The following is a 26,283-nucleotide window of genomic DNA, read 5'->3' as shown; positions in this document are numbered from 1 at the left end:
AAATCTCTAAAGCCTTAAGATAATTTAATCAAAATAGTAGAAATGCTAACCCTTAGCTGTTTTTGTTTCAGTTCTTGTTCTTCCAACCGAATTTGTTCTTCTAAGTAGTCTTCAAAGGTTTGTTTCCTTTCTCTAATAGCAGCTTTAATAGGCCTAATCATAAAAGTAAAGTTATTTAACATTCAAATCATGTGGTGAATACTTTACACTTAGTGTGCCTGATACAGACACCTCTAACTGAGAACTAACCTTTTTCAAAGTCACAGATCCCCTTTGAGAATCTATTAAAAGCTACAATCCCACTCCATCTCCCAAAATATAGAAATACACATCACTCTACAAGTGATTTGAAAAACCCCTCTGAAGTCCACCTACTGACCTCAGATTAACTTTTGAAGTAACATATTCATTACATAAATAAAATATATTTCAAAAATAGTTCATTAAATACATTCTTTAAGATCCTTAATAATATAAACAAAACAATCAAAAGTCATTTACCATTCCATAATGTATATTAAAATACTTAAGAAAATAATAAACAACCTCACAGTTGATATTTTATCTCTGACATAAAATTTTTAAATTCTGTAACCACACCCACTCAATTATTATTTATAAGTGATACCACGTGTGAGACTCCAATATATGATTTTTTTCTCTTCTCCAAAACAGGATTTACCTATCTGAGAGAAGATTAGTTTTATCCAGATATTTCCCTTAGGTGAAAAAACTTTGCTCAATTTTTCCAGTACAATGTCAAACTGATGTATCTCCCCAACCTGCTTCTGTTGCTGACAACATGGAATATGTTGGACCTTCAACCCTTTGCTTAAGAGCATACCCAGGCAAAAACAAGAAAACTATGGATCTTTCAAAGAAAGTACCAATAATAACGACTATTATATTAAATTCCTTCCAACATGGATGATACCTTTCTTCAATATTAACCACTTCTGAGGAATCACCAATTTTTTTTAAGTTCGTATCGTTCCCTTCCTGAATCTCTTCCGTCATTTTCTCCGAACATGGTAAAATACCTTCTCCTAGGATAAAAATTAGGAACAATTTAGTTCAAAAAAAAGCAGATTAAAGTCTTAAAACTTGAGAATTTTACAAGTTACTGTATTAAAAAAATATTTAGTTAAACTTAATGTATACCAAAGATTTTAGAACTCTCAAGGATTTCTTTAATATGATAAAGAAAAACTACAAAACGCCAATGAAAACACAACATTCTGCTCTCCTTTCCAGTCGACCTCTCAGAAACCCGTGCCATAGTACTGGCCTCTGTGACCTTCTGACAGGGAGCCCTTTGTTCGGTCACACTGTTACCTGACAGATTAAATGCGGAAGCAAGTCCTTTGCTAGGACTGGACTTTATTCAAAGTATCTGGTGTTGAGTTCTCAATTCAGATGAACTTCGCTGGCGAGCTACTGAGGACTGAGACCCCCAAAATAATCCGGAAGCCATTCTGTGAAGTTGACAAGTGAAAGTCTGCAGACAGGAAAACCTCTCCCTTCCCACACTGAGAATTCCCACTGCAGTGAATGGAAGATCTGTGTGCGTAAAGAGCACGTGAGCAGAGGGGGTTCAGCCCCAGAGAAAGAAGGTGTCGAGTTGCCTTGGTAAAGAATTTATACACCACGTGGTCACAGCTTCTTAACAGGGCAGCAAGAGGAAACTAACAGAGCTGTAACGACAAAGTACTTTGAAGCATAGGGCACTGTTTTAGAGGTAATTCTACAAAATAAAACTTTACTTGGGGACCTTCAAGATGGCAGAGAAGACGTGGAGATCACCTTCCTCCCCACAAATACATCAGAAATACATCTACATGTCGAACAGCTCCTACAGAACACTTACTGAAATCTGGCAGAAGACCTCAGACTTCCCAAAAGGCAAGAAACTCCCCACGTACCTGGGTAGGGCAAAAGAAAAAAGGAAAAAGAGAGACAAAAGAATAGGGACGGGACCTGCGCCAGTGGGAGGGAGCCGTGAAGGAGGAAAGGTTTCCACACACTAGGAAGCCCCTTCACGGGCGGAGACTGCGGGTGGCAGAGGGGGGAAGCTTCGGAGCCACGGAGGAGAGCGCAGCCACAGGGGTGCGGAGGGCAAAGTGGAGAGATTCCCGCACAGAGGATCAGCGCCGAGCAGCACTCACCAGCCCAAGAGGCTTGTCTGCTCACCCACCAGGGTGGGCAGGGGCTGGGAGCTAAGGCTCAGGCCTCAGAGGTCAGATCCCAGGGAGAAGACTGGGGTTGGCTGCGTGAACACAGCTTGAAGGGGGCTAGTGCACCACAGCTAGCCGGGAGGGAGTCCGGGAAAAAGTCTGGAACTGCCTAAGAGGCAAGAAACCACTGTTTCAGGGTGCACGAGGAGGGGGGGGTTCAGACCACCACCTAAACGAGCTCCAGAAATGGGCACAAGCCGCGGCTATCAGCGTGGACCACAGAGACGGGCATGAGACGCTAAGGCTGCTGCTGCCGCCACCAAGAAGCCTGTGTGCAAGCACAGGTCACTATCCACACACACACACACACCCCGGGGACCTGTGCAGCCCGCCAAGCCAGGTCCTGTGATCCAGGGACAACTTCCCGGGGGGAACGCACTGCACGCCTCAGGCGGTTGCAACATAACGCAGGCCTCTGCCTCAGCAGGCTCACCCTGCATTCCATACCCCGCCCTCCCCCGGCCTGAGGGAGCCAGAGCCCCCGAATCAGCTGCTCCTTTAACCCTGTCTTGTCTGAGTGAAGAACAGATGCCCTCAGGCGACCTACACGCAGAGGCGGGTCCAAATCCAAAGCTGAACCCCGGGAGCTGTGCGAACAAAGAAGAGAAAGGGACATGTCTCCCAGCAGCCTCAGGAGCAGCGGATTAAATCTCCACAATCAACTTGATGTACCTGCATCTGTGGAACACCTGAATAGACAACGAATCATCCCAAGTTGAGGCAGTGGACTTTGGGAGCAACTTGGGATTTTCTTTCTGCATCTAATTTGTTTCTAGTTTTATGCTTATTTTAGTTTAGTATTTAGAGCTTATTATCATTGGTAGATTTGTTTATTGATTTGGTTGCTCTCTTCCACTTTTTTTTCCTTTTTCTCTTTTTGTGAGTGCATATGTGTATGCTTCTTTGTGTGATTTTGTCTGTATAGCTTTGCTTTTACCATTTGTCCTAGGGTTCTGTCTGTTTTTTGTTGGTTTTTGTTGTAGTATAGTTTTTAGCGCTCCTTATCATTGGTGGATTTGCTTTTTGGTTTGGTTGCTCTCGTCTTTCTTTTTCTTTCTATTACTTTTAAAAAAATTTTTTAACAATATTTTTTATTTTAATAACTTCATTTTTTTTCTTTCTTTCTTTTTTTTTTCTCCCTTTTCTTCTGAGCCGAGTGGCTGACAGGGTTTTGGTGCTCTGGCCGGGTATCAGGCCTGAGCCTCTGAGGTGGGAGAGACGAGTTCAGGACATTGATCCACCAGAGACCTCCTGGCCCCACATAATATCAAACAGCAAAAGCTCTCCCAGAGATCTCCATCTCAATGCTAAGACCCAGCTCCACTCAACAACCAGCAATCTACAGTGCTGGACACCCTATGCCAAACAACTAGTAAGACAGGAACACAACCCCACCTGTTAGCAGAGAGGCTGCCTAAAATCATAATAAGTTCACAGGCACCCCAAAACACACCATCAGATGCAGTCCTGCTCACCAGAAAGACAAGATCCAGCCTCATCCACCAGAACACAGACACCAGTCCCCTCCACCAGGAAGCCTACACAACTCACTGAACCAACCTCACCCACTGGGGGTAGACACCAAAAATAACGGGAACTACGAACCTGCAGCCTGCAAAGAGGAGACGCCAAACACAGTAAGTTAAGCAAAATGAGAAGACAGAGACATACACAGCAGATGAAAAAACAAAGTAAAAACCCACCAGACCAAAAAATGAAGAGGAAATAGGCAGCCTACCTGAAAAAGAATTCACAGTAACGATAGTAAAGATGATTCAAAATCTTGGAAATAGAATGGAGAAAATACAAGAAACATTTAACAAGGACCTAGAAGAACTAAAGAGCAAACAAATGATGAACAATACAATGAATGAAATGAAAAATTCTCTAGAAGGGATCAATAGCAGAATAACTGAGGCAGAAGAACAGATAAGTGACCGGGAAGATAAAATAGTGGAAATAACTACCACAGAGCAGAACAAAGAAAAAAGAATGAAAAGAATTGAGGACAGTCTCACAGACCTCTGGGACAACACTAAATGCATCAACATTTGAAACAGAGGCCTCCTAGAAGAAGAAGAGAAAAAAAAAAGGGACTGAGAAAATATCTGAAGAGATTATAGCTGAAAACTGCCCTAATATGGGAAGGAAATAGTCAATCAAGTCCAGGAAGCACAGAGTCCCATACAGGAGAAACACGCAAAGACACATATTAATCAACCAATCAAAAATTAAATACAAAGAAAAAATATTAAAAGCAGCAAGGGAAAAGCAACAAATAACATACAAGGGAATCCCAATAAGGTTAACAGCTGATCTTTCAGTAGAAACTCTGCAAGCCAGAAGAGAGTGGCAGGACATATTTAAAGTGATGAAAGGGAAAAACCTACAACCAACATTACTCTACCCAGCAAGGATCTCATTCAGATTTAACGGAGAAATTGAAACCTTTACAGACAAGCAAAAGCTAAGAGAACTCAGCATCACCAAACCAGGTTTACAACAAATGCTAAAGGAACTTCTCTAGGCAGGAAACACAAGAGAAGGAAAAGACCTACAATAACAAACCCAAAACAATTAAGAAAATGGTAATAGGAACATACATATCGATAAGCACCTTAAATGTAAATGGATTAAATGATCCAACCAAAAGACACAGACTGGCTGAATGGATACAAAAACAAGACCCATATATATGCTGTCTACAAGAGACCCACTTCAGACCTAGGGACACATACAGACTGAAAGTGAGGGGATGGAAACAAATATTCCATGCAAATAGAAATCAAAAGAAAGCTGGAGTAGCAATTCTCGTATCAGACAAAACAGACTTTAAAATAAAGACTATTATAAGAAACAAAGAAGGACACTACATAATGATCAAGGGATCAATGCAAGAAGAAGATACATCAATTATAAATATTTATGCACCCAACATAGGAGCACCTCAATACATAAGGCAAATGCTAACAGCCATAAAAGGGGAAATAAACAGTAACAAAATTAGTAGGGGACTTTAACACCCCACTTTCACCAATGGACAGATCACCCAAAATGAAAATAAATAAACACAAGCTTTAAATGATACAGTAAACAAGACGGACTTAATTGATATTTATAGAACATTCCATCCAAAAACAACAGAATACACTTTCTTATCAAGTGCTCATGGAACATTCTCCAGGATAGATCATATCTTGGGTCACAAATCAAGCCTTGGTAAATTTAAGAAAATTGGAATCGTATCAAGTATCTTTTCCAACCACAATGCTATGAGACTAGATATCAATTACAGAAAAAAATCTGTAAAAAACACAAACACATGCAGGCTAAGCAATACACTACTAAATAACCAAGAGATCACTGAAGAAAGCAAAGAGGAAATCAAAATACCTAAAAACAAATGACAATGAAAACATGATGACCCAAAACCTATGGGATGCAGCAAAAGCAGTTCTAAAAGCGAAGTTTATAGCAACACAATCTTACCTCAAGAAACAAGAAACACCTCAAAAAAACAACCTAAACTTACACCTAAAGCAATTAGAGAAAGAAGAACAAAAAAAAACCCAAAGCTAACAGAAGAAAAGAAATCATAAAGATCAGATAAGAAATCAATGAAAAAGCAAGGAAGGAAACAATAGCAAAAATCAATTTAAAAAAAAGCTAGTTCTTTGAGAAGATAAACAAAATTGATAAACCATTAGCCAGACTCATCAAGAAAAAAAGGGAGAAGACTCAAATCAATACAATTAGAAATGAAAAAGGAGAAGTAACAACTGACACTGCAAAAATACAAAGGATCATGAGAGATTACTACAAGCCACTCTATGCCAATAAAATGGACAACCTGGAAGAAATGGACAAATTCTTAGAAAAGCATATCCTTCCAAGACTGAACCAGGAAGAAATCGAAAATATAAACAGACCAATCACAAGCACTGAAATTTAAACTGTGATTAAAAATCTTCCAACAAACACAAGTCCAGGACCAGATGGCTTCACAAGTGAATTCTATCAAACATTTAGAGAAGAACTAGCCTTCTATCCTAACTATCCTTCTCAAACTCTTCCAAAATATAGCAGAGGGAGGAACACTCCCAAACTCATTCTACGAAGCCACCATCACCCTGATACCAAAACCAGACAAAGATGTCACAAAAAAACAAAAATACAGGCCCATATCATGGATGAACACAGGTGCAAAAATCCTCAACAAAATACTAGCAAACAGAATCCAACAGCACATTAAAGGGATCATACACCATGATCAAGTGGGGTTTATCCCAGAAATGCAAGGATTCTTCAATATACGCAAATCAATCAATGTGATACAACATATTAACAAACTGAAGGATAAAAACCATATGATATTCTCAATAGATGAAGAAAAAGCTTTCGACAAAATTCAACACCAATTTTTGATAAAAACCCTCCAGAAAGTAGGCATAGAGGGCACTTACCTCAACATAATAAAGGCCATATATGACAAACCCACAGCCAGCATCATTCTCAATGGTGAAAAACTGAAACCATTTCCACTAAGATCAGGAACAAGACAAGGTTGCCCACTCTCACCACTATTATTCAGCATAGTTTTGGAAGTTTTAGCCACAGCAATCAGAGAAGAAAAAGAAATGAAAGGAATCCAAATAGGATAAAAAAGAAATAAAACTGTCACAGTTTTATTTACTGTCACTGTTTGCAGATGACATGATACTATACATAGAGAATCCTAAAGATGCTACCAGAAAACTACTAGAGCTAATCAATGAATTTGATAAAGTGGAAGGATACAAAATTAATGCACAGAAATCTCTTCCATTCCTATACACTAATGATGAAAAATCTGAAAGAGAAATTAAGGAAACACTCCCATTTACCAGTGCCACAAAAAGAATAAAATACCTAGGAATAAACCTACCTAAGGAGACAAAATTTCTGTATGCAGAAAACTATAAGACACTGATGAAAGAAATTAAAGATTATACAAACAGATGGAGAGATATACCATGTTCTTGGATTGGAAGAATCAACATTGTGAAAATGACTATACTACCAAAAGCAGTCTACAGATTCAAGGCAATCCCCATCAAACTACCAATGACATTTTTCACAGAACTAGAACAAAAACTTTCACAATTGGTATGGAAACACAAAAGACCCCGAATAGCCAAAGCAACCTTGAGAAAGAAAAACGGAGCTGGAGGAATCAGGCTCCCAGACTTCAGACTGTACTACAAAGCTACAGTAATCAAGACAGTATGGTACTGGCACAAAAACAGAAACATAGATCAATGGAACAGGATAGAAAGCCCAGAGATAAATCCACGCACCTATGGTCACTTTATCTTTCATAAAGGAGGCAAGGATATACAATGGAGAAAAGACAGCCACCTCAATAAGTGGTGCTGGGAAAACTGGACAGCTACATGTAAAGGAATGAAATTAGAACACTCCCTAACACCATACATAAAAATAAACTCAAAATGCATCAAAGACCTAAATGTAAGGCCAGACACTATAAAACTCTTAGAGGAAAACATAGGCAGAACACTCTATGACATAAATCACAGCAAGATCCTTTCTGACTCACCTCCTAGAGAAATGGAAATAAAAACAAAAATAAACAAATGGGACTAAATTAAACTTAAAAGCTTTTGCACAGCAAAGAAAACCATAGACAAGACGAAAACACAACCCTCAGAATGGGAGAAAATATTTGCAAACGAAGCAACTGACAAAGGATTCAATCTCCAAAATTTACAAGCAGCTCATGCAGCTCAATATCAAAAAAAACAAACAACCCAATCCAAAAATGGGCAGAAGACCTAAATAGACATCTCTCCAAAGAAGATATACTGATTGCCAACAAACACATGAAAGAATGCTCAACATCATTAATCATTAGAGAAATGCAAATCAAAACTACAATGAGGTATAGTACAATGACCTCACACCAGTCAGAATGGCCATCATCAAAAAATCTACAAACAAGAAATGCTGGAGAGGGTGTGGAGAAAAGGGAACCCTCTTGCACTGTTGGTGGGAATGTAAATTGATACAGTTACTATGGAGAACAGTATGGAGGTTCCTTAAAAAACTAAAAATAGAACTGGCATATGACCCAGCAATCCCACTACTGGGCATATACCCTGAGAAAACCACAATTCAAAGAGTCATGTACCACAATGTTTATTGCAGCTCTATTTACAATAGCCAGGACATGAAAGCAACCTAAGTGTCCATCGACAGATGAATGGATAAAGAACATGTGGCACACATATACAATGGAATATTACTCAGCCATAAAAAAGAAACAAAATTGAGTTATTTGCAGTGAGGTGGATGGACCTAGAGACTGCCATACAGAGTGAAATAAGTCAGAAAGAGAAAAACAAATACCATATGCTAACACATATATATGGAATCTAAAAAAAAAAAAAAAAAATGGTTCTGAAGAATCTAGGGCCAGGACAGGAATAAAGATGCAGATGTAGAGAATGGACTTGAGGACACAGGGAGGGGGAAGGGTAAGCTGGGACGAAGTGAGAGACTGGCATGGACATATGTACACTACCAAATGTAAAATAGATAGCTAGTGGGAAGCAGCTGCATAGCACAGGGAGCTCAGCTCAGTGCTTTGTGACCACCTAGAGGGGTGGGATAGGGAGGGTGGGAGGGAGGCTCAAGAGGGAGGGGATATGGGGATATATGTATATGTATAGCTGATTCACTTTGTTATACAGCAGAAACTAACCCAACACTGTAAAGCAATTATACTTCAATAAAGATGTTAAAAAAAAAAAAAGAAAAAAACACAACAGTCTTCAAAAGGTTAATGTTATCGAGAAAAAGGTGTGGGCTTTCCTAAGTTAAAAAAGACTAAAGAGGACTTCCCTGGTGGTCCAGTGGTTAAGACTCCACGCTCCCAATGCAGGGGGCACAGGTTCTATCTCTGGTCGGGAAACTGAGATCCCGCACGGCTCGTTGTGCAGCCGGAAAAACAAAACAAAACAAAACAAAAAGATTGAAGAGTTGTAACAACTGAATGTAATACATAAACCTTGACTGGATCCTGTTTTTAAAAAAACACCTTTAAAAGGTAATTTTGGGATCATAGGGAGAATTCTAAATTGTATTTGCATAGATAAGGTCCCTAGGTATAATAATAGTATTGTGGTTATACAGAAGAATGTCCTAATTTTTACTTGATATTTGAAATGATATAATGTCTGCATATTATTTGCGATGAAATGACTCAGCAAACCATATACAGATGTAAATAAAGATATAAATTTAAGTATAGATACAGATATATACACACACATATAGATAGACAAAGTAAATATGGAAAAATATCAACTGTTGCATCTAGGTGGTGGGTATACTGGTAATCACGGCAGTGGTCTTTCAACTTTTCTGGATGTTTGAAATTTTCCAAAATAAAAGGTTAAGGGGACTTCCCTGGTGGTCCAGTAGTTAAGACTTTGCACTTCCACTGCAAGGGGCGCGGGTTTGATCCCTGGTAGGGGAAGTTCCGCATGCTGCACAGTGCGGCCAAAAAAAAAAAAAAAATTGAAAAGGTTAAGGGAGAGTACTGTTTAAAAAATAAGGAAAAGACATTTGACCTCTTTACACCAAGGAATTACTCGAAATTAGGAATAAGTTTTTATCCCAAAACTGCCCAATCCTAAACAGTAAGTATAGACATCTTTTGCCATATCATTTGTGTTTTCTATAACTTACTCTAAGGAACATATACATAAAAACACCATTAAAATTGAAAACTAAATTAAAAATAATGGAAATGACTCAGTCCTACCACAAAGGACATTAAATATTGATATATTATTTGATGATCTGCATAAAGATGACAACCATTAAAATTACAGTTATGAAGGCTACAGAACGTACCATAAGCATTTTCCATGTTGAGTGGGAAAAGAACACAATTTATTTTACAGTATTTTATGATTACAAAATGTGGAGGGGGAAAAAAAGGCCAGGGAGTGAGCACAGCAACAGGACTTAAAAAAATTTTTTAAAAAGGACCAGAAGAAAATATACTAGAAATGCCTCGAGAGCTCCATGAGTTTGGACCATCAGACACTGAGTGCCAGTTCTCTGGCAGGAACGTGCCGGGAGCTGGGAACACAGAGCGACAGCGACAAGTGTCTGGGTTAGGGGGGATTCCTCTTGTGAGTAATAACTCCCATCACCAACCTACAGCTCACACTTCACATCTTCTATCCTGTGCCCCACCACCAGCACACACATTTTAACTCAATTTTAAACTTTTCTAAGCTCTCAAGAAAAATGGTGCATGCAGAACTCGCTGCCTCCCTTTTTGAAGACCCACGCTGCCACGTGAGGTTTGAATTTGGCGTGAGTTGTCCTGCAATTTGTTCCTGCAAAGTCACAAATTCTATGTCTGGTTCTGTGTCCCATCCAGGCTCAGCGGCTGTGTAGCAGGTAGGATCCCACAATTAAAGATGCAGGGGACAAGGAAAAAATGCAGAAAGGACTTGTCTTGTCTTACAACAACCAGGTGACACTCAGTTAACTACAGAAGAGAGAAAAATAAGTAACTCACCTTTAGGATGGTTATGGTTCTCTTCCTTCAAATCATTTTTTTTCACAAGTGCTTCTTGATATTGAGCCTCATAAAACAAATTGGGAGAAGCACCACTTTTTGAAGTTAAGACAACATCTTGATGCGTAGTTCTACGGAAGTTGTTTTGTTCATCGGATAAAATGTTGGAAGTGTGTTTTTTTTCTTGGGTTTGATTCTGGTAGATATATGATGGTAAGAAGGGCGTGGGTTTCTCTACAGTGGCTGAATTTCCTGGAGATCTGTACTTCTGGCTCTGGTCATCAGGCACTAGAGTTAAACCTTATGATTAAGAAAATCAACAAAACAGATGACTTTCTATAACATTTTCTGTACTACCTGTTACCTCTACTATTGAATACAAAGTCTTCTCCAAAGTGATAAAAGTATCTTTTCCTGGTTAGTAGGAAACTATGTTTAACAAAATCATGAAATTGTAAGACTCCAAAGTGACCTTTGATTTTTGAGTATATTTATACCACGATTCATGTGCAGACAGTCTGTACGTGGCAGAGCTGCAGCACCGCCTAACTCTGGAAGGCACCAATCACGCTCCCTCCAGGAGCACCGATGGGAGATGTCAACTCTACAGCCCTGTGACGAACACAGTGAAATGGAGAGCACCAATGCAGATAGCTACAAATAATCCGAACTGCTCCTTGATGATCAGTAACTGCTCTGTGTCACAACACATAAACGCATTTTCCCTTTTTATTACCATTAACATGTTGGTAACCTCAGGTGGTGGAATTATCGGCGACTTTTCTGTTTTGTACTTTTCTGAAGTTCCTAAATTCCCTGTATTACTTTTTACCTGTTTTGTTTCTGAAGTCTCTACTTCTGAAATCACCCAATCAACAGGGAAAAGAGAGAGGACTCCCTTTCTGTGCACCTCCAGGGTGTAACTCTCAGCGGACAGACGGCAATACTAGCCGTCCTGCCTGCTGTGCCTGTCCCTCGAAACCCTGCTGCTTTCCTCTGTTCCCCCCGATTGTTTCAATCAAACAGAATTAAAAGAAACAATGGCAAGTGTTTCATAGAAGAGGCATGCCACCTATGTCCTATACCATCTGCCTCATCCCCAGCCCACAAATAAAACTGGAAATCAGGTAGGTCCTCATTGAGTATCAGATTCAACCTCCCTTCCTTAATAACAATACTCTCCCACTGAATATTTTTAACGAATGGTCAACCCACTTCAGCCTGACGACATCTTTGACAGAAGAGCAACAACCCAAAGCAGCAGTTCTCATAGCATGATCTATAAACCCCTGGAGGTCTCCAGGACTCTTTCAGGGCATCCACCAAGCTCTAAACTATTTTCAGAAATATTAAGACAGTACTTGCCTTTTTCACTGTGTTGACATATGTACTGATGCTGCAAAGGCAAAATAGAAACTTCCTGGAGACTTCATTCAAAAGCAGTATAGCAGCACCCACTGCGCTAGCAGTCACTGTGTTCGTCACCACCATGTACTCTCAGTTTAAAACCAAAAAACAACAGTTTTGGGCTTCCCTGGTGGCGCAGTGGTTACGAATCTGCCTGCCAATGCAGGGGACACGGGTTCAAGCCCTGGTCCGAGAAGATCCCACGTGCCGCGGAGCAACTAAGCCCGTGCGCCACAACTGCTGAGCCTGCACTCCAGAGCCCGTGAGCCACAACTACCGAAGCCCGCACGCCTGGAGCCCATGCTCTGCAACAAGAGAAGCCACCGCAATGAGAAGCCCGTGCACCGCAAATAAGAGTAGCCCCCACTCACCGCAACTAGAGAAAGCCCACGCACAGCAACAAAGACCCAACACAGCCAAAAATAAATAATTTTTTTTTAAAAACCTTAAAAAAAAGTTTTACTTAAGAATGTCCTAGATAAAGCAGCAAAAATTATTAAATTTTTAAATTAAATTTTAAGCCTTGAGTACATGAACATTCTACAGGACAAAATGAGAAGTACGCATAAATCACTTCTGCCGTAAACCAAGACACGGGCTGTGAAATTTTTGAGCTATAAGCTCAACTAGAGGAACTTCCCTGGCAGTCCAGTAGTTAAGACTCCGAGCTTCCAATGCAGGGGGGTAGGGTGCCCTGGTCAGGGAACTAACATCCCACATGCCGCGTGGCGCAGACAAAAAAAAAATCTGCTAAGCTCAACTAGACACTTCTTTCAGGGAACATCATTTTTACTTGAAAGAATGATGACAAATCATGATGATTTAAACCTCAGTACTTGGCAGGCATTTTCTCAAAGATGAAACAAGTGAGCCAGTTACTTCAAGGAAGCTGACAATACTTGTTGCCAATGATAAAATTTGAACTTCCAAGTAAAAATGAGAATGTTGGAAAACATGTCCATCACCATGAGCTTGACAACTTTATAATACTGTTATGATGAGATCTGTGGTAGTATTAAAGGATATAAATTTTTATAATGAAATATGTCAATATTTTAAAAACCTACATAACTCAGGGAACTATTATTTTCCAAATAACCAATGTATGATTTTAGCAAACCAAAGGTGATGAAAAATCCATTCAAAATGCCAAGATAATTAATGAAAGCATAAATAATCATAATAATTTACTACCAGGTTTATATAAAACATTTTGAAAGGCACAGTAAATTTTCAAAATGTATGTGTTAAGTTCAGGTATTTTTTATATTAAAAAAAAATTATTGACCACTTGCAGTTAACTTAAATTTGTTCCCAGAAAACATCACTTAAAAGTTTTACTTGTATAGAGAATGGGCTTGAGGACACGGGGAGTGGGAAAGAGAAGCTGGGACGAAGTGAGAGAGTGGCATGGACATATATACACTACAAATGTAAAATAGATAGCTAGTGGGAAGCAGCCGCATAGCACAGGGAGATCAGCTTGGTGCTTTGTGACCACCTAGAGGGGTGGGATAGGAAGGGTGGGAGGGAGACGCAAGAGGGAGGAGATGTGGGGATATATGTATATGTACAGCTGATTCACTTTGTTATAAAGCAGAAACTGACACACCATTGTAAAGCAATTATACTCCAATAAAGATGTTAAAAAAAAAAGTTTTACTTGTTTATTTTCGTCTTAAGGAAGGATAAATGCACAGTGCTTGCCAAGTAGAGTTTGATGATTAACTCCTGAGTTTCTGTGACTTCCTTCTGGAATCCCTGCTCTTGGGGTTATCTGACAAATTAGATGATCTGCCTATGACTTTATCTTTTAATGTGACCTTTCTCTTATGCCATGTGCACCTGAGAGAGTAAGATGTCAGTAGAAACCCAGACTCTGGAGCTCAACAAACCTCACTCCAGGTGTGGAAATTAAATACAGGTTGGGTACAGCAAATAAAAGAGAGATTATTGTCATTCTACTTAGAACTGTACGATCCCAGAGTTTGAAGGAAATGTACACTCAGTTTATTCCAATCACTCACAGAATGCATAAAGGTATAATATAACATCCCACTGAGTGGTATGGTTTGTAATTACTGTTATTTATTTATTCATTTCACTTAATTTGATGTTTTAAATTGTGGAAGTAATTCTTGCTTATTTTGGCAACTCAAATAATTTGAAGTATAAAGTTAATAATCTGCATAAGTCCACATCTTCTTATAAAATTAATCCCTTGGAGTAACTATTATTAATATTCATGTACGATTTCACATCCTTTTTTATGCTTATACAAACGTCTACAGGCATACTCAAAATTACTTTCAAGAATAAATCATTCTGACCTTGAATGATTCTGACTTTCAGAAACTTCCTAAAATTTTATGATACTTTAGAAACTGAGATCTAAGGACTTCCCTGGTGGTCCAGTGGTAAAGAATCCACCTACCAATACAGGGGACGCGGGTTTGATCCCTAGTCGGGAAACTAACATCCTGCATGCCACAGGGCAACTAAGCCCACATACCACAACTACTGAGCTCGCACACCCCAATGAGAGCCCTCACGCCCAGGAGCCCACACGCCACAACTAGAGAGAGAAAAAAACCTGCACACCACAACTAGAGAGAAGCCCGAGTGCTGCAACGAAGAGCCCATGCACCACAACGAAGAAAAAAAGATCTCGCATGCCTCAACAAAGATCCCGTGTGCTGCAACTAAGACCCGACGCAGCCAAAGAAAGAAAGAAAAAAAGAAACTGAGATCTATTTTAATTAATGCAATAATTATTTTTAATAATCTTTATTTTTAAAGAAAAAAATGCCAAGATATTCTAATATATTTTAGTGTAACAGAGCATGAAAATTCATTAATATGATTTCAGATTCCATATTGTGAATAACCGCTAAGAAACGACCACTTGTTGAGTTTGGTGCAGTATCAAAGAAATAACCAAAATTATTTGAAAAGCCTATTAAAATACTCCTCTCTCCTTTTTCCAATTACATGTCCATGTGAGGCTGGTTTTTTTTCACATACATCAACCAAAACAACATAACTGAAGAGACGGGAGGCAAAAGTAGATACGAGAATCAGCTGAGTTCTTTAAGCCAGAAGTTAAAGAGATTTTCAAAAACATTAAACAATGCAATTCTTCTCACTAATTTTTTAGAAAAATTTTTTTCATTAAAAAATGTTATTAGGACTTCTCTGGTGGTGCAGTGGTTAAGAATCCGCCTGCCAATGCAGGGGACACAGGTTCGAGCCCTGGTCCAGGAAGATCCCACGTGCCGTGGAGCAACTAAGTCTGTGCACCACAACTAGTGAAGCCCACTCAGCCTAGAGCCCATGCTCTGCAACAAGAGAAGCCACCGCAATGAGAAGCCTGCGCACCACAACAAAGAGTAGCCCCTGCTCGCCACAACTAGGGAAAGCCCGCATGCAGCAACGAAGACCCAACGCAGCCAAAAAAAAAAAAAAAAAAGTTATTTATAGCATATAAATGGTTATTATTTTAAATGAATTAGTTTTTAAATTTCTATCAGTGAATATCAATAGCTGTAGCCCATATAACACAAGCTCTTTGGGGTCCTCAATAATTTAAGAGTGTTACAGGGTTCTGAAACCAAAAAATGTGAAAATGGCCCGAAAGCAACTGTTCCATAACTCCATGGAGGTAGTTCTTATATTAATAAGTTTGAAATCTACTTCCCTATTGCTCTACCATAGTGCTATTTCTACCTTAAAAACTATCACAGGCTATTGTTAAGTGATTTTGATTATTATTTTTATGTATTCCATAAAGGCACTCAATTATTTCAAGATACACACCACGTTCTCTATATTCTCTAAGATGAACATCCAAATTCCCTAAACCATTCTTCATTTGCTACAGTTCTCATCTCCAGCACTACCACCACTCCCCGAGTACCATCCAGCCACACTCTGCACATCCATTTGCCAATATCTTTTCTTCTTTGTATTCTCAGTGTCCAGCGCAACCTCTGAAGAGAACAAGCACTTTACTGAATCAGTAAAGCGTGTCTCTTAAAAGGCAGCACCAAGAAGCAAACACACTGCTCCAGATCGCTGTTTTTCAAACTGCGGGACATAATCCATTTTATCAGCAGACGCAACAGATCATGAATGGCATTTTCTTTTAATGACATAGAAAAGAATAAACAAAATAGAAAATATCCTTGTTACCTGCCAGGCACACCAATAAGAACTGATTCATGAAATTTCTTGCAAATTATGAGTCATCATTTAAAATGTTTTTGTTACTATGCGGCATGGTCAAAAAACTTTCAAAACTACTGCTCCAGATCACATTTCCACCGCTTTCCCGCCACTGATAAGCACATCATGCTTTCTATTAACTGATCTAGCATACAAGAAGAAAACCGTCCTCTACGACCACAGAAAGCATTTCTGGTATGGCTCTTCAGCTGAGCAGAACGGCTTCTACACATACTCACCTATACGACCCTGAGCAGTTTTTCATTCATCAGGCAGGGCTTGTAAACCAGTAGCCCTAGGCCAAATTCAGCTCTGGATCTTTTATTCTGCTGGGTCTTTTTAAAATTTTATTTTATAAATAAATATGAATGCCTTTGAGCAGCGCACACGTGCTCCAGAATGGCACAGAGCCCTCATCCCAATTATGTTACACCACCACCATTCCACAGCTGTCTGCTTGGCTTCTTAAGAAATTGGAGTTTGCAACGTATGATAGAGAAATGGTAGAAATAGCCTGTCAAACAATGAAAGATAGGAAGTGTAGGTAACTGTCCATCGCTGTGCTAACCAAAGGTCTCGTGTAAGCACATAATACCTGGGAGTGTATGCTGCCCAGACACCATGGCGAGCAGCTTCTCCTGTTCCTCCATGAGCCTTTGCAGTTGCTCTAACTGTTGCCTCTTCAGTTGTTCCTGCTTCTTCTGTTGTACTTCTTTCAGCTTTTTAAACATAAAATTAACTTGATTAAACTAGCTTATTATTTCTTTATGGGCCTTTGCCCCTTACATTTATCTTGATCCCTCCCATCTCCCTTCTCATAGTTTCTAATAAAGAGCCTAGGGCTCTCTAGGGACTTCCCTGGTGGTCCAGTGGTTAAGACTCCACGCTCCCAATGCAGGGGGCCCGGGTTCAATCCCTGGTCAGGGAACTAGATCCCGCATGCTGCAACTAAAGACCCTGCATGCCACAACTAAGACCTGGCACAGCCAAATAAATAAATAAAAATTTTAAAAGTTTAAAAATTAAAATAAAAAAAAGAGGGATCTCTAAGTAACTAAATCTGCCACCAAATCTCTAAACTCTCAACTAAGAAACTGAAAAAGTCACATGAATCCTTTGACTCTTAAAACAGGATAGGTATCAGTACATTTATGATCAACTTTTCCTCCCTAATATTTGGTCAACCATTTCCAATTTAGTTTTTACAAAATGAGGGAGAAACCTAAAGATGTTATCGTAAGTGCTATATTTATATCTTACATATTAAACATGCTTTAATGTTTCATATCAAACAAAAGGCAAAATATGGTATCATGAGGCTTTCACAGTAAAGAGGAAGAAACAAAAAGACCTGAACAGGTGACCTTCCATCGTACCTGCAATAACTGTGCGATAACACAGATACATATTAAGTCAAATCCCATTTTACCTGTTCAAGCTTCTTAAAAAGTGGGTCTTTATAAGCCACTTCTTTGAATTCACTCCCAGGATCTGAAATAAAGTCATTTTTGTTATCTTCCCAGTGTCCAGGAGCATGCTCACATGCCACTATTTGTGTTCCCTCTTTAGTTGAAGGAAAGACTCTCTGTGTTTCAGATTTATCTGTTTGTAACTTATAAGGGCTGTTGGGCTCCAACTTCTGTTCTTCATGAAGTGAATCTTCTTCACTTATAAAGCTGAAGCTATTTGAAAAATCTGTGGGTTTAATAGGAGAGTTGGTAGAAATGTTCACATTTGCTCGCTTCTCTTCCTCTGCTTCCAAAATAGGAAATCCACGATTTAATATGACCCCAGCCCTAGAAGGACTGGTCATCCACTGGGTTAAGAAGTTCTGCCCACTGTTTAACTCTGAAGAGGTTGACATCAGGAACATTTTAGTCCAATGACACTACTGTATTTAAATAATGTAAAAGCTAGAAGAGATGTTAATTTCCAACACCTGTAGAAACAAGACAGCCAACAAAAATTATTAGTTAAAGCTATTCAACCCAAACCTCAACCTACTGAATACACAAAAACCTATTGAATATTTCTTACATGAAAGACTTTAACTAGCAAAGCAATCAGGCAATAAGTTACATATTTTTAAAACGTCTTTAAAATATCCAAATTGAGGGGATCAAAACTCAAAGTTCCCTTCTGATTTAATCAGTTACTGATGAATTTACACAAGTGCTCAATCAGCTGACCAAAAACTAAGGGAGCTAGAGCATCTTCTAAGTTATTTGATTACCAAAGGAAAAACAGGCCACTATCAATATCCACTTTAACCACTTGCATGCGTCTGACCCTAGTCCAGTACTGCTTCTTTGCCCAACCGGGGAACCCGTGTTCTCCCTAGTCCCAGAACAGAAGTCACCACCACCCCATGGCTTCACCTGGCACTGTCTGCTACTGTCCGTTACTCCTCTTCTCCCTTATAATCCCTTGCCCACCAGACAGTCTCTCATCTGCATTCCTAGAGGTCTCTGACATCACTGCTTTGGCAGTCATCTCATTATTAGTGCTATTTCGCTTCTGTGTTCATAATCTACCAAGCTGTGAGTCCCTTGAAGGTATCTATATTCACCACTGTCTAGCACCACCCATCCCTGGGAGATAGAAGAAACTTGATAAATGTTTGCTAAAAGTAAGTTAAAATTAAATCAGAACTAAGGTTATATTGTTGAAAATAATTCAGTTTTATAAAGTATTGTTTGTGTTCATTCAATGCTCAACAATAAAAATTTCATTGGTTCATAGCATGGGACAGCTATGCTGTATGAATCATACCCTAAAACAACCAAATTCCTAGTGTAACTCTGTGACTGTGCAACAGATAAGCAACTAACATTTATTGCGTTCTTACTCTGTGCCCAGTACTGTTGTAGGCACTGGGTAGACAGCAGTTAATAACTCAGAGTCTAGTGGGGAATATACACACAAAAGCCACGTGGGGGTAGGAGACTGCAAGTTTAGATGGGGTGGACAGAAAGGCCTCACTTAGAGGAAAAGCTAAGGACCCGGTGGAAGAGGTGCATGTGGTGCAGCTATGAGGGGCAGAATAAGAACCAGTCATCCAGACTTCATAACTCCCACCTGCAGGAAGCCCCCACCAATGCCCCATTCCTCCCGAAAACCACCAGTTCTTACAGCCCATCACCACTATCCACCTTGACTCCTCCAGGGTTCATGTCTTTACGTTTGGGAATCTATTTATGTCAGCGCCCTTCATCCCTGCCACGCTCATCTCCACGCATGTGCTTACCCTGTCTCCGTGTCCCAAGCATCCCAATGCCAAACACTCACTGTGCGTCACAAGCAAAATCTATTATTCTTAACCTCTTCTCTCACCTTCCTGAGAACACTTCCTCCTGTGGAGCCCATACCCTTGGAATATGTATCTGCTTTATTGCTCTTTTTTAGACCTGGACTATTCTCCCTTCCTCTACCATCAAAGTCCCCAATTTTGAACCTCGTATGATCAGACTATACAACCTACTACTCCTTTATTGTCTACCACAACCTACAGAGTTTACTGGGATCCTCTCCTTCATTCCTGAAAATTCTCTGGCTAAATAACTGGAAGAACAGAGATGCCATTAACTGAAATGGAGAAAACTGGGAATAAAACAAAACAAAACATAACAAAACAAAAATGGCAGTGTGATTTGTTTTCTCACTGATATCACACTTTGAGAACCACAGCTATTACGGCATTTAAAAAAAAAAAAAACCTACTGCTATAGGCAACGACATGGATGAGAAAATTTGAATCAAAGTCTGACACGAATACTGTGTGATTCCATTTAGTATGAAGTTCGAGAATAGGCAAAATAAGTTCACAGCTCCAGAAGTCAGAATCATGGTTGTCTAGGAAGCTGGTATTGCCTGGTAAGGGGTTTCTGCCTTCAGGGATGATAGGGATGTTCTTTATCTGGGTGGTGACTACACTGGTATTTATGTTTGGGCTGTACACTTAAGATTAAGGCACTCTGAGAATTCCCTGGCAGTCCAGTGGTTAGGACTCCGCACTCTCACTGCCAAGGGCCCAGGGTTAGATCCCTGGTTGGGGAACTAAGATCTGGCAAGCCACATGGTGTGGCCAAAAAAAAAAAAAGATTAAGGCACTTTACTGGATATCTCTTACTCCTGAATAATTTTTTTAAACTGTGGTAAGCAAACTAATTCTAACTACTTTTGAGTTGGAAACCTATGTAAAAAGGCAACAACTCTTCATCAGAATCAACCAAGTAACCTTGATTGAATTTAAATGACCTCGTCAGGAAACCCATGAAATCCAAATTTAGAACAAAGACAAGCTACAAGGTCATTCTGTAACATCAAAAAACAGAGAAGGAGGGGCTTCCCTGGTGGCACAGTGGCTGGGAATCCGCCTGCCAATGCAGGGGACACGGGTTCGTGCCCCGGTCTGGGAAGATCCCACATGCCACAGAGTGGCTAGGCCCGTGAGCCACAACTACTGAGCCTGCGCTCTAGAGCCTGTGCTCCACAACGGAAGAGGCCACCACAGTGAGAGGCCCACGCACCGTGATGAAGAGTGGCCCCCGCTCGCCGCAACTGGAGAAAGCCCTTGCACAGAGACGAAGACCCAGCACAGCCAAAAATTAATTAATTAATTTTTTTTTAAAAAAGTAATAAGCTTTAAGAAAAAAAAAAAAAGAGAGAAGGTTTTTTAAAACAACAGAAAAGATCAATGAAACTAAAAGCTGGTTCCCTGAAAGGATAAACAAAATTGATAAACCACTGGCCAGACTCATCAAGAAAAAGAGGGACAGGGCCCAAATCGATAAAATCAGAAACGAGGGACTTCCCTGGTGGCGCAGTGGGTAAGAGTCTGCCTGCCAGTGCAGGGGACACGGGTTCAAGCCCTGGTCCGGGAGGATTCCACATGCCACGGAGCGACTGGGCCTGTGCACCACAACTACTGAGCCTGCGAGCCACAACTACTGAGCCCATGTGTCACAACTACCGAAGCCTGCGCATCTAGAGCCCGTGCTCTGCAACAAGAGAAGCCACCGCAATGAGAAACCCGTGCACCACAATTAAGAGTAGCCCCCGCTCACTGCAACTAGAGAAAGCCCACGCACGGCAGTGGAGACGCAATGCAGACAAAAATAAATAAATAAATAAATTTATTTTTAAAAATTTAAAAAGAATGCATTACGTTCCTTAAAAAGAAAGAAAAAATGAAAGAGAAGTTACAACCAACACCACAGAAATACAAAAGATCATATGAGACTATTATGAGCAACTATATGCCAATAAAATGGACAACCTAGAAGAAACGGACAGATTCTTAGAAAGGTACAATAATCTCCCAAGACTAAGCTGGGAAGAAGTAGAAAATATGAACAGACCAATTACCAGTACTGAAACTGAATGAGTAACTAAAAAACTCCCAACAAGCAAGAGTCCAGAACCAGATGGCTTTACGGGTTAATTCTACCAAACACTGAGAGAAGAGTTAACACCTACTGTTCTCAAACTATTCCAAAAAATTGCAGAGGGAGGAACACGTCTGAACTCATTCTATTTAAATGTGCCACCATCACCCTGATACCAAAACCAGACAAAGACATCACAAAAAAAAGAAAATCACAGATCAGTATCACTGATGAACATAGATGCAAAAATCCTCAACAAAGTTCTAGCAAACAAACTCCAACAATACATTAAAAGGATCATACACCATGATCAGGTGGGATTTATCCCAGAGATGCAAGGATTTTTCAATATCTGCAAATCAATTAATGTGATACACCACATTAACAAATTGAAGAATAAAAACATTATGATCATCTCAGTAGATGCAGAAAAAACTTTTGATAAAATTCAACATTCATTTATGATAAAAACTCTTAGGAAATGGGCACAGAGGGAACATCCCTCAACATAACGAAGGCCATATATAACAAACCCATAGCTAACATCATACTCAATGGTGAAAAGCATTTTTTCTAAGATCAGGAACAAGAAAAGGATGCCCTTTCTGACCACTTTTATTCAACATGGTTTTGAAGTCATAACCACAGCAATCAGAGAAGAAAAAGAAAAGGAATCCAAATAGGAAAAGAAGTAAAACTGTCACTGTTTGCAAATGACATGATGCTATACGCAGAAAATCCTAAAGATGCTACCAGAAAACTACTAGAGCTCATCAATGGATTCAGTAAATTTGCTGAATACAAAATTAATACACAGAAATCTGCTGCATTTCTATACACTTACAATGAAATGTCAGAGGGAGAAATTAAGGAAACAACCCCACTTGCCATCACATAAAAAAATGAAATACCTATGAATAAACCTACCTAAGGGGCACAAGACCTGTACTCCAAAGACTATAATACACTGATGAAAGAAAATGAAGACAACACAAAAAGATGCAAAGATATACTGTGTTCTTGGATTGAAAGAATCAATATTGCTAAAATGACCATACTACCCAAGGCAATCTACAGATTCAGTGCAATCCCTGTCAAATTATCAATGGCATTTTTCACAGAAGTAGAACAAAAAAATTTTAATTTGTATGGAAGCACAAAAAAACCCGAATAGCCAAAAGAATACTGAGAAAGAACAACAGAGCTGGAGAAATCACACGCCCTGATTTCAGACTATATTACAAAGTTACAGTAATCAAGACAGTATGGCACTGGCACAAAAACAGACATACAGATGAATGGAACAGGATAGACAGCCCAGAAATAAACCCACACACTTATGGTCAATTAATCTATGACAAAGGAGGCAAGAATACACAATGGAGAAAAGACAGTCTCTTCAATAAGTGGCGCTGGGAAAACTGGACGGCTACATGTAAAAGAATGAGATTAGAACATTCTGTAAGACCATATACAAAAATAAATTCTAAATGGATTAAAGACCTAAATATAAGACCGGATACTACAAAACTCCTAGAGTAAAACACAGGCAGAACACTCTTTGACATAAATTGTAGCAATATTTTTTCAATCTGTCTCCTGAGTAATGAAAATAAAATCAAAACAAAAAAACAAAATGGGACCTAATAAAACTTAAAAGCTTTTGCACAGCAAAGGAAACCATAAGCAAAACAAAAAGATAACCTGCAGAATGGGAGAAAATATTTACAAACGAAGTGACCGACAAGATATTAATTTCCAAAATATAAAATCAGATCATACAGCTCAACATCAAGAAAACAAACAACCCAATCAACACGTGGGCAGAAGACCTAAATAGACGTTTCTCCAAAGAAGACATACAGATGGCCAACAGGCACATGAAAAGATGCTTAACATCAGTAATCATCAGGGAAATGCAAATCAAAACCACAATGAGGTATCACCTCACACCAGTCAGAATAGCATCATTAAAAAGTCTACAAATAATGAATGTTGAAGAAGGTGTGAAAAGGGAACCCTCCTACACTGTTGGTGGGAATGTAAGTTAGTGCAGCCACTATGGAGAACAGTAAAGAAGCTCCTTAAAAAACTAACAGTAGAGCTACCATATGATCCAGCCATCCCACTTCTGGGCATATATTCACAGAAAACCCTAATTCTAGAAGATACATGCACCCCAATGTTCATAGCAGCACTATTTACAGTAGCCAAGACGTGGACGCAACCTAAATGTCCACTGACAGATGAATAAAGAAGATGTGGTACATATATACAATGGAGTAGTAGCCATAAAACAAAATGGAAAATTACCATTTGCAGCAACATGGATGGACCTAGAGATGACCATATTAAGTGAAGTCAGACAGAGAAAGACAAATATCATATGATATAACTTACATGTGGAATCTAAAAAAAAAAAAAAAAAGATACAAATGAACTCATTTACAAAACAGAAACAGACTCACAGACACAGAAAACACTTATGGTTACCAAAGTAGATTGGCAGGGGGTGGGGGTGGGAGGCATAAATCAGAAGTTTAGGATTAACAGATACACACTACTAAACATAAAACAGGTAAACAACAAGGATCTGCTGTACAGCACAGGGAACTCTACTCAATATCTTGTAATAACCTATAAAGGAAAAAAACCTGAAAAAGAATATGTATGTACGTATAATTGAATCACTTTGCTGTACACTTGAAACACAACATTGTAAATTAACTGTACTCCAATTAAAACAAAACAAAACCAAAAAAAACTAGCAAAGTTCCCTACTAGACTGGCAAGCGCAAGCACCGTTGTGATGCAGCACTCAGACGTCTGCATCTAAAAACAGAGCAGGACCCTATGGTCCCTGCCCCCCATGTCCTCAGCCTGCCTTTTTGTCTGTGGAAAAACTTTAGCCAAAGAATAAGTTTAACCAGAGAAGTGAGAAAATGCAGAAGCAAAGAAAAGCAGTCAAACAGGACAAAACAATAATAGTTTAGTCATTAAGCAAAGGCAAGGCACTTTAGCTCCTTCTCAAGGGCTGTCGCTAATATCCTGAGCCCTCTCCGGTGGGCTGTCTTGTAGATACTGAAACCCCCATCAGGTGGGAGAAGTGAACTACATTAACTGTAGCCATGACAAAAGCTGCCGCAATTCTAAGAACTGGCCTCAAGAAAATGGGAACAAACCGACTTTGGAACCGAAGATTAACTACTTAAAACAGTCAAGATGACGCTAGCCAGAGCACCGCATGACCAGCTTCAAGATGCCTGTCCGAGCTGCCTGCGCTGCTTCCACGTGGGCCCCTCCCGCCGCCTATAACAGCTCTTGACCCACGACTGTCGACTGTCGCCGGGGAGGGCGGGGGAGGGGAGTCGGCCTTTGGACAGGAGTCGCCCTCCCCGCTCCCGGCACCCAAAAGAAAGCAAACTTTCCTTTCCACCAGCCTTGCCTCTTCACTGGCTTCTGAGTAGGAGCATCCGGAACTCACTTTCGGTAACACATCTCTCGCCCACGTGAAAAAGAAACCTCCCCTGCTTCGTTACAGCGTCATCACTATGATCCTAGAGGTATATTTACTGTCAGCATGACGCACAGAAATACAATTCCACCTTAACCTGTTACTTAGTATTGATGCTAAGGCCTTGGTAAAGGGAACATATACAGCAAAATGCCTAGGATTATTAGCAGGTGGACTCAGATCTTCCTGATATCAAAATCTGTTTGAAATGAACGAACAGCCTTGAAACCTCCAAAGACTGCCACGTAAACATTCTTTAAAGCAGCGGGGCGGGGGGGGGATAAATTCTCTACCTCGAGAGGCGGAAAGCGTAGACGCAAACTATTCAAAGCCTCCCTCAGGCCTTGAGCAGTAACTGGTCGCTTAGGAAGGTGACTTACCGGTCTCCCAAAGTACACGTCCTTGAAAGCCACCAACCCACAGCAAAGCTTTCAAACCCGAAGCTTTGCAAGACCGCACCTGCCGGCAGGCAGACCGGCGCTGACCAGCAGGAAGGTGACGCACCGACGCGCTCCTCGCGCAGCTGCGGCCCCGCGCCTCCGCGCAGCAGCTCAGACCGCAGACGAGACCACAAGCGGCGGGAGCCCGCGAGAAGCCGCCGCGGAACAGCGCTCGCAGGCCCGACACTGACCCAGAGGTCCCCCCGCCGCCCGGCGCCGCTCCCCGCGCGCCCCACCGTCCCTCGTGGATGCAGGGCGACGAACACACCAGCTCCTCCGGTCCTCCCCACCCCCACCCCAACCCCGCCACGAAGTCCCGCTCCGCGGCCCCAGCCTCTCAGTCCACTCACGCCAGGGCCCGAGCCGTCGTCGTCGCCGCCGCTACCCTTACAAACCACCCGCCACAGCCTCCGCGGCCAGCCCGGCTCCGCCCGGGCCCGAGGGCTCCTGGGAAATGTAGTTCCCACCTGCCCCTCTGCGC

General features: G+C 40.5%; 1 protein-coding gene across 2 annotated transcripts in view; it reads right to left on the bottom strand.

The window, feature by feature from the left end:
• Positions 1-26,244, bottom strand: part of CENPJ (centromere protein J) — a 63,714-nt gene extending 37,470 nt beyond the window's left edge. The window contains exons 1-6 of one of the 2 annotated variants that reach the window (XM_007164249.2): positions 26,153-26,244; positions 17,891-18,400; positions 17,057-17,180; positions 10,831-11,130; positions 935-1,046; positions 51-153 (exon numbers count right to left, since the gene is read on the bottom strand). In XM_007164249.2, coding sequence (XP_007164311.1) covers positions 51-153; positions 935-1,046; positions 10,831-11,130; positions 17,057-17,180; positions 17,891-18,334 — 1,083 coding nt within the window. In that variant the 5' untranslated portion in view covers positions 18,335-18,400; positions 26,153-26,244. Of the gene's footprint in view, positions 1-50; positions 154-934; positions 1,047-10,830; positions 11,131-17,056; positions 17,181-17,890; positions 18,401-25,742; positions 26,079-26,152 lie in introns of those variants that run through there. The other variant, XM_057532752.1, reaches the window with a different exon arrangement.
• Between the last annotated feature and the right edge of the window lie 39 nt (positions 26,245-26,283).

Source organism: Balaenoptera acutorostrata, chromosome 18 (genome assembly GCF_949987535.1).
Source record: "Balaenoptera acutorostrata chromosome 18, mBalAcu1.1, whole genome shotgun sequence".
In the NCBI taxonomy this organism is placed as follows: domain Eukaryota; kingdom Metazoa; phylum Chordata; class Mammalia; order Artiodactyla; family Balaenopteridae; genus Balaenoptera; species Balaenoptera acutorostrata.
The sequence above is the reverse complement of the archived record's forward strand: the minus strand, read 5'-3'. Positions and strand labels throughout refer to the sequence as shown.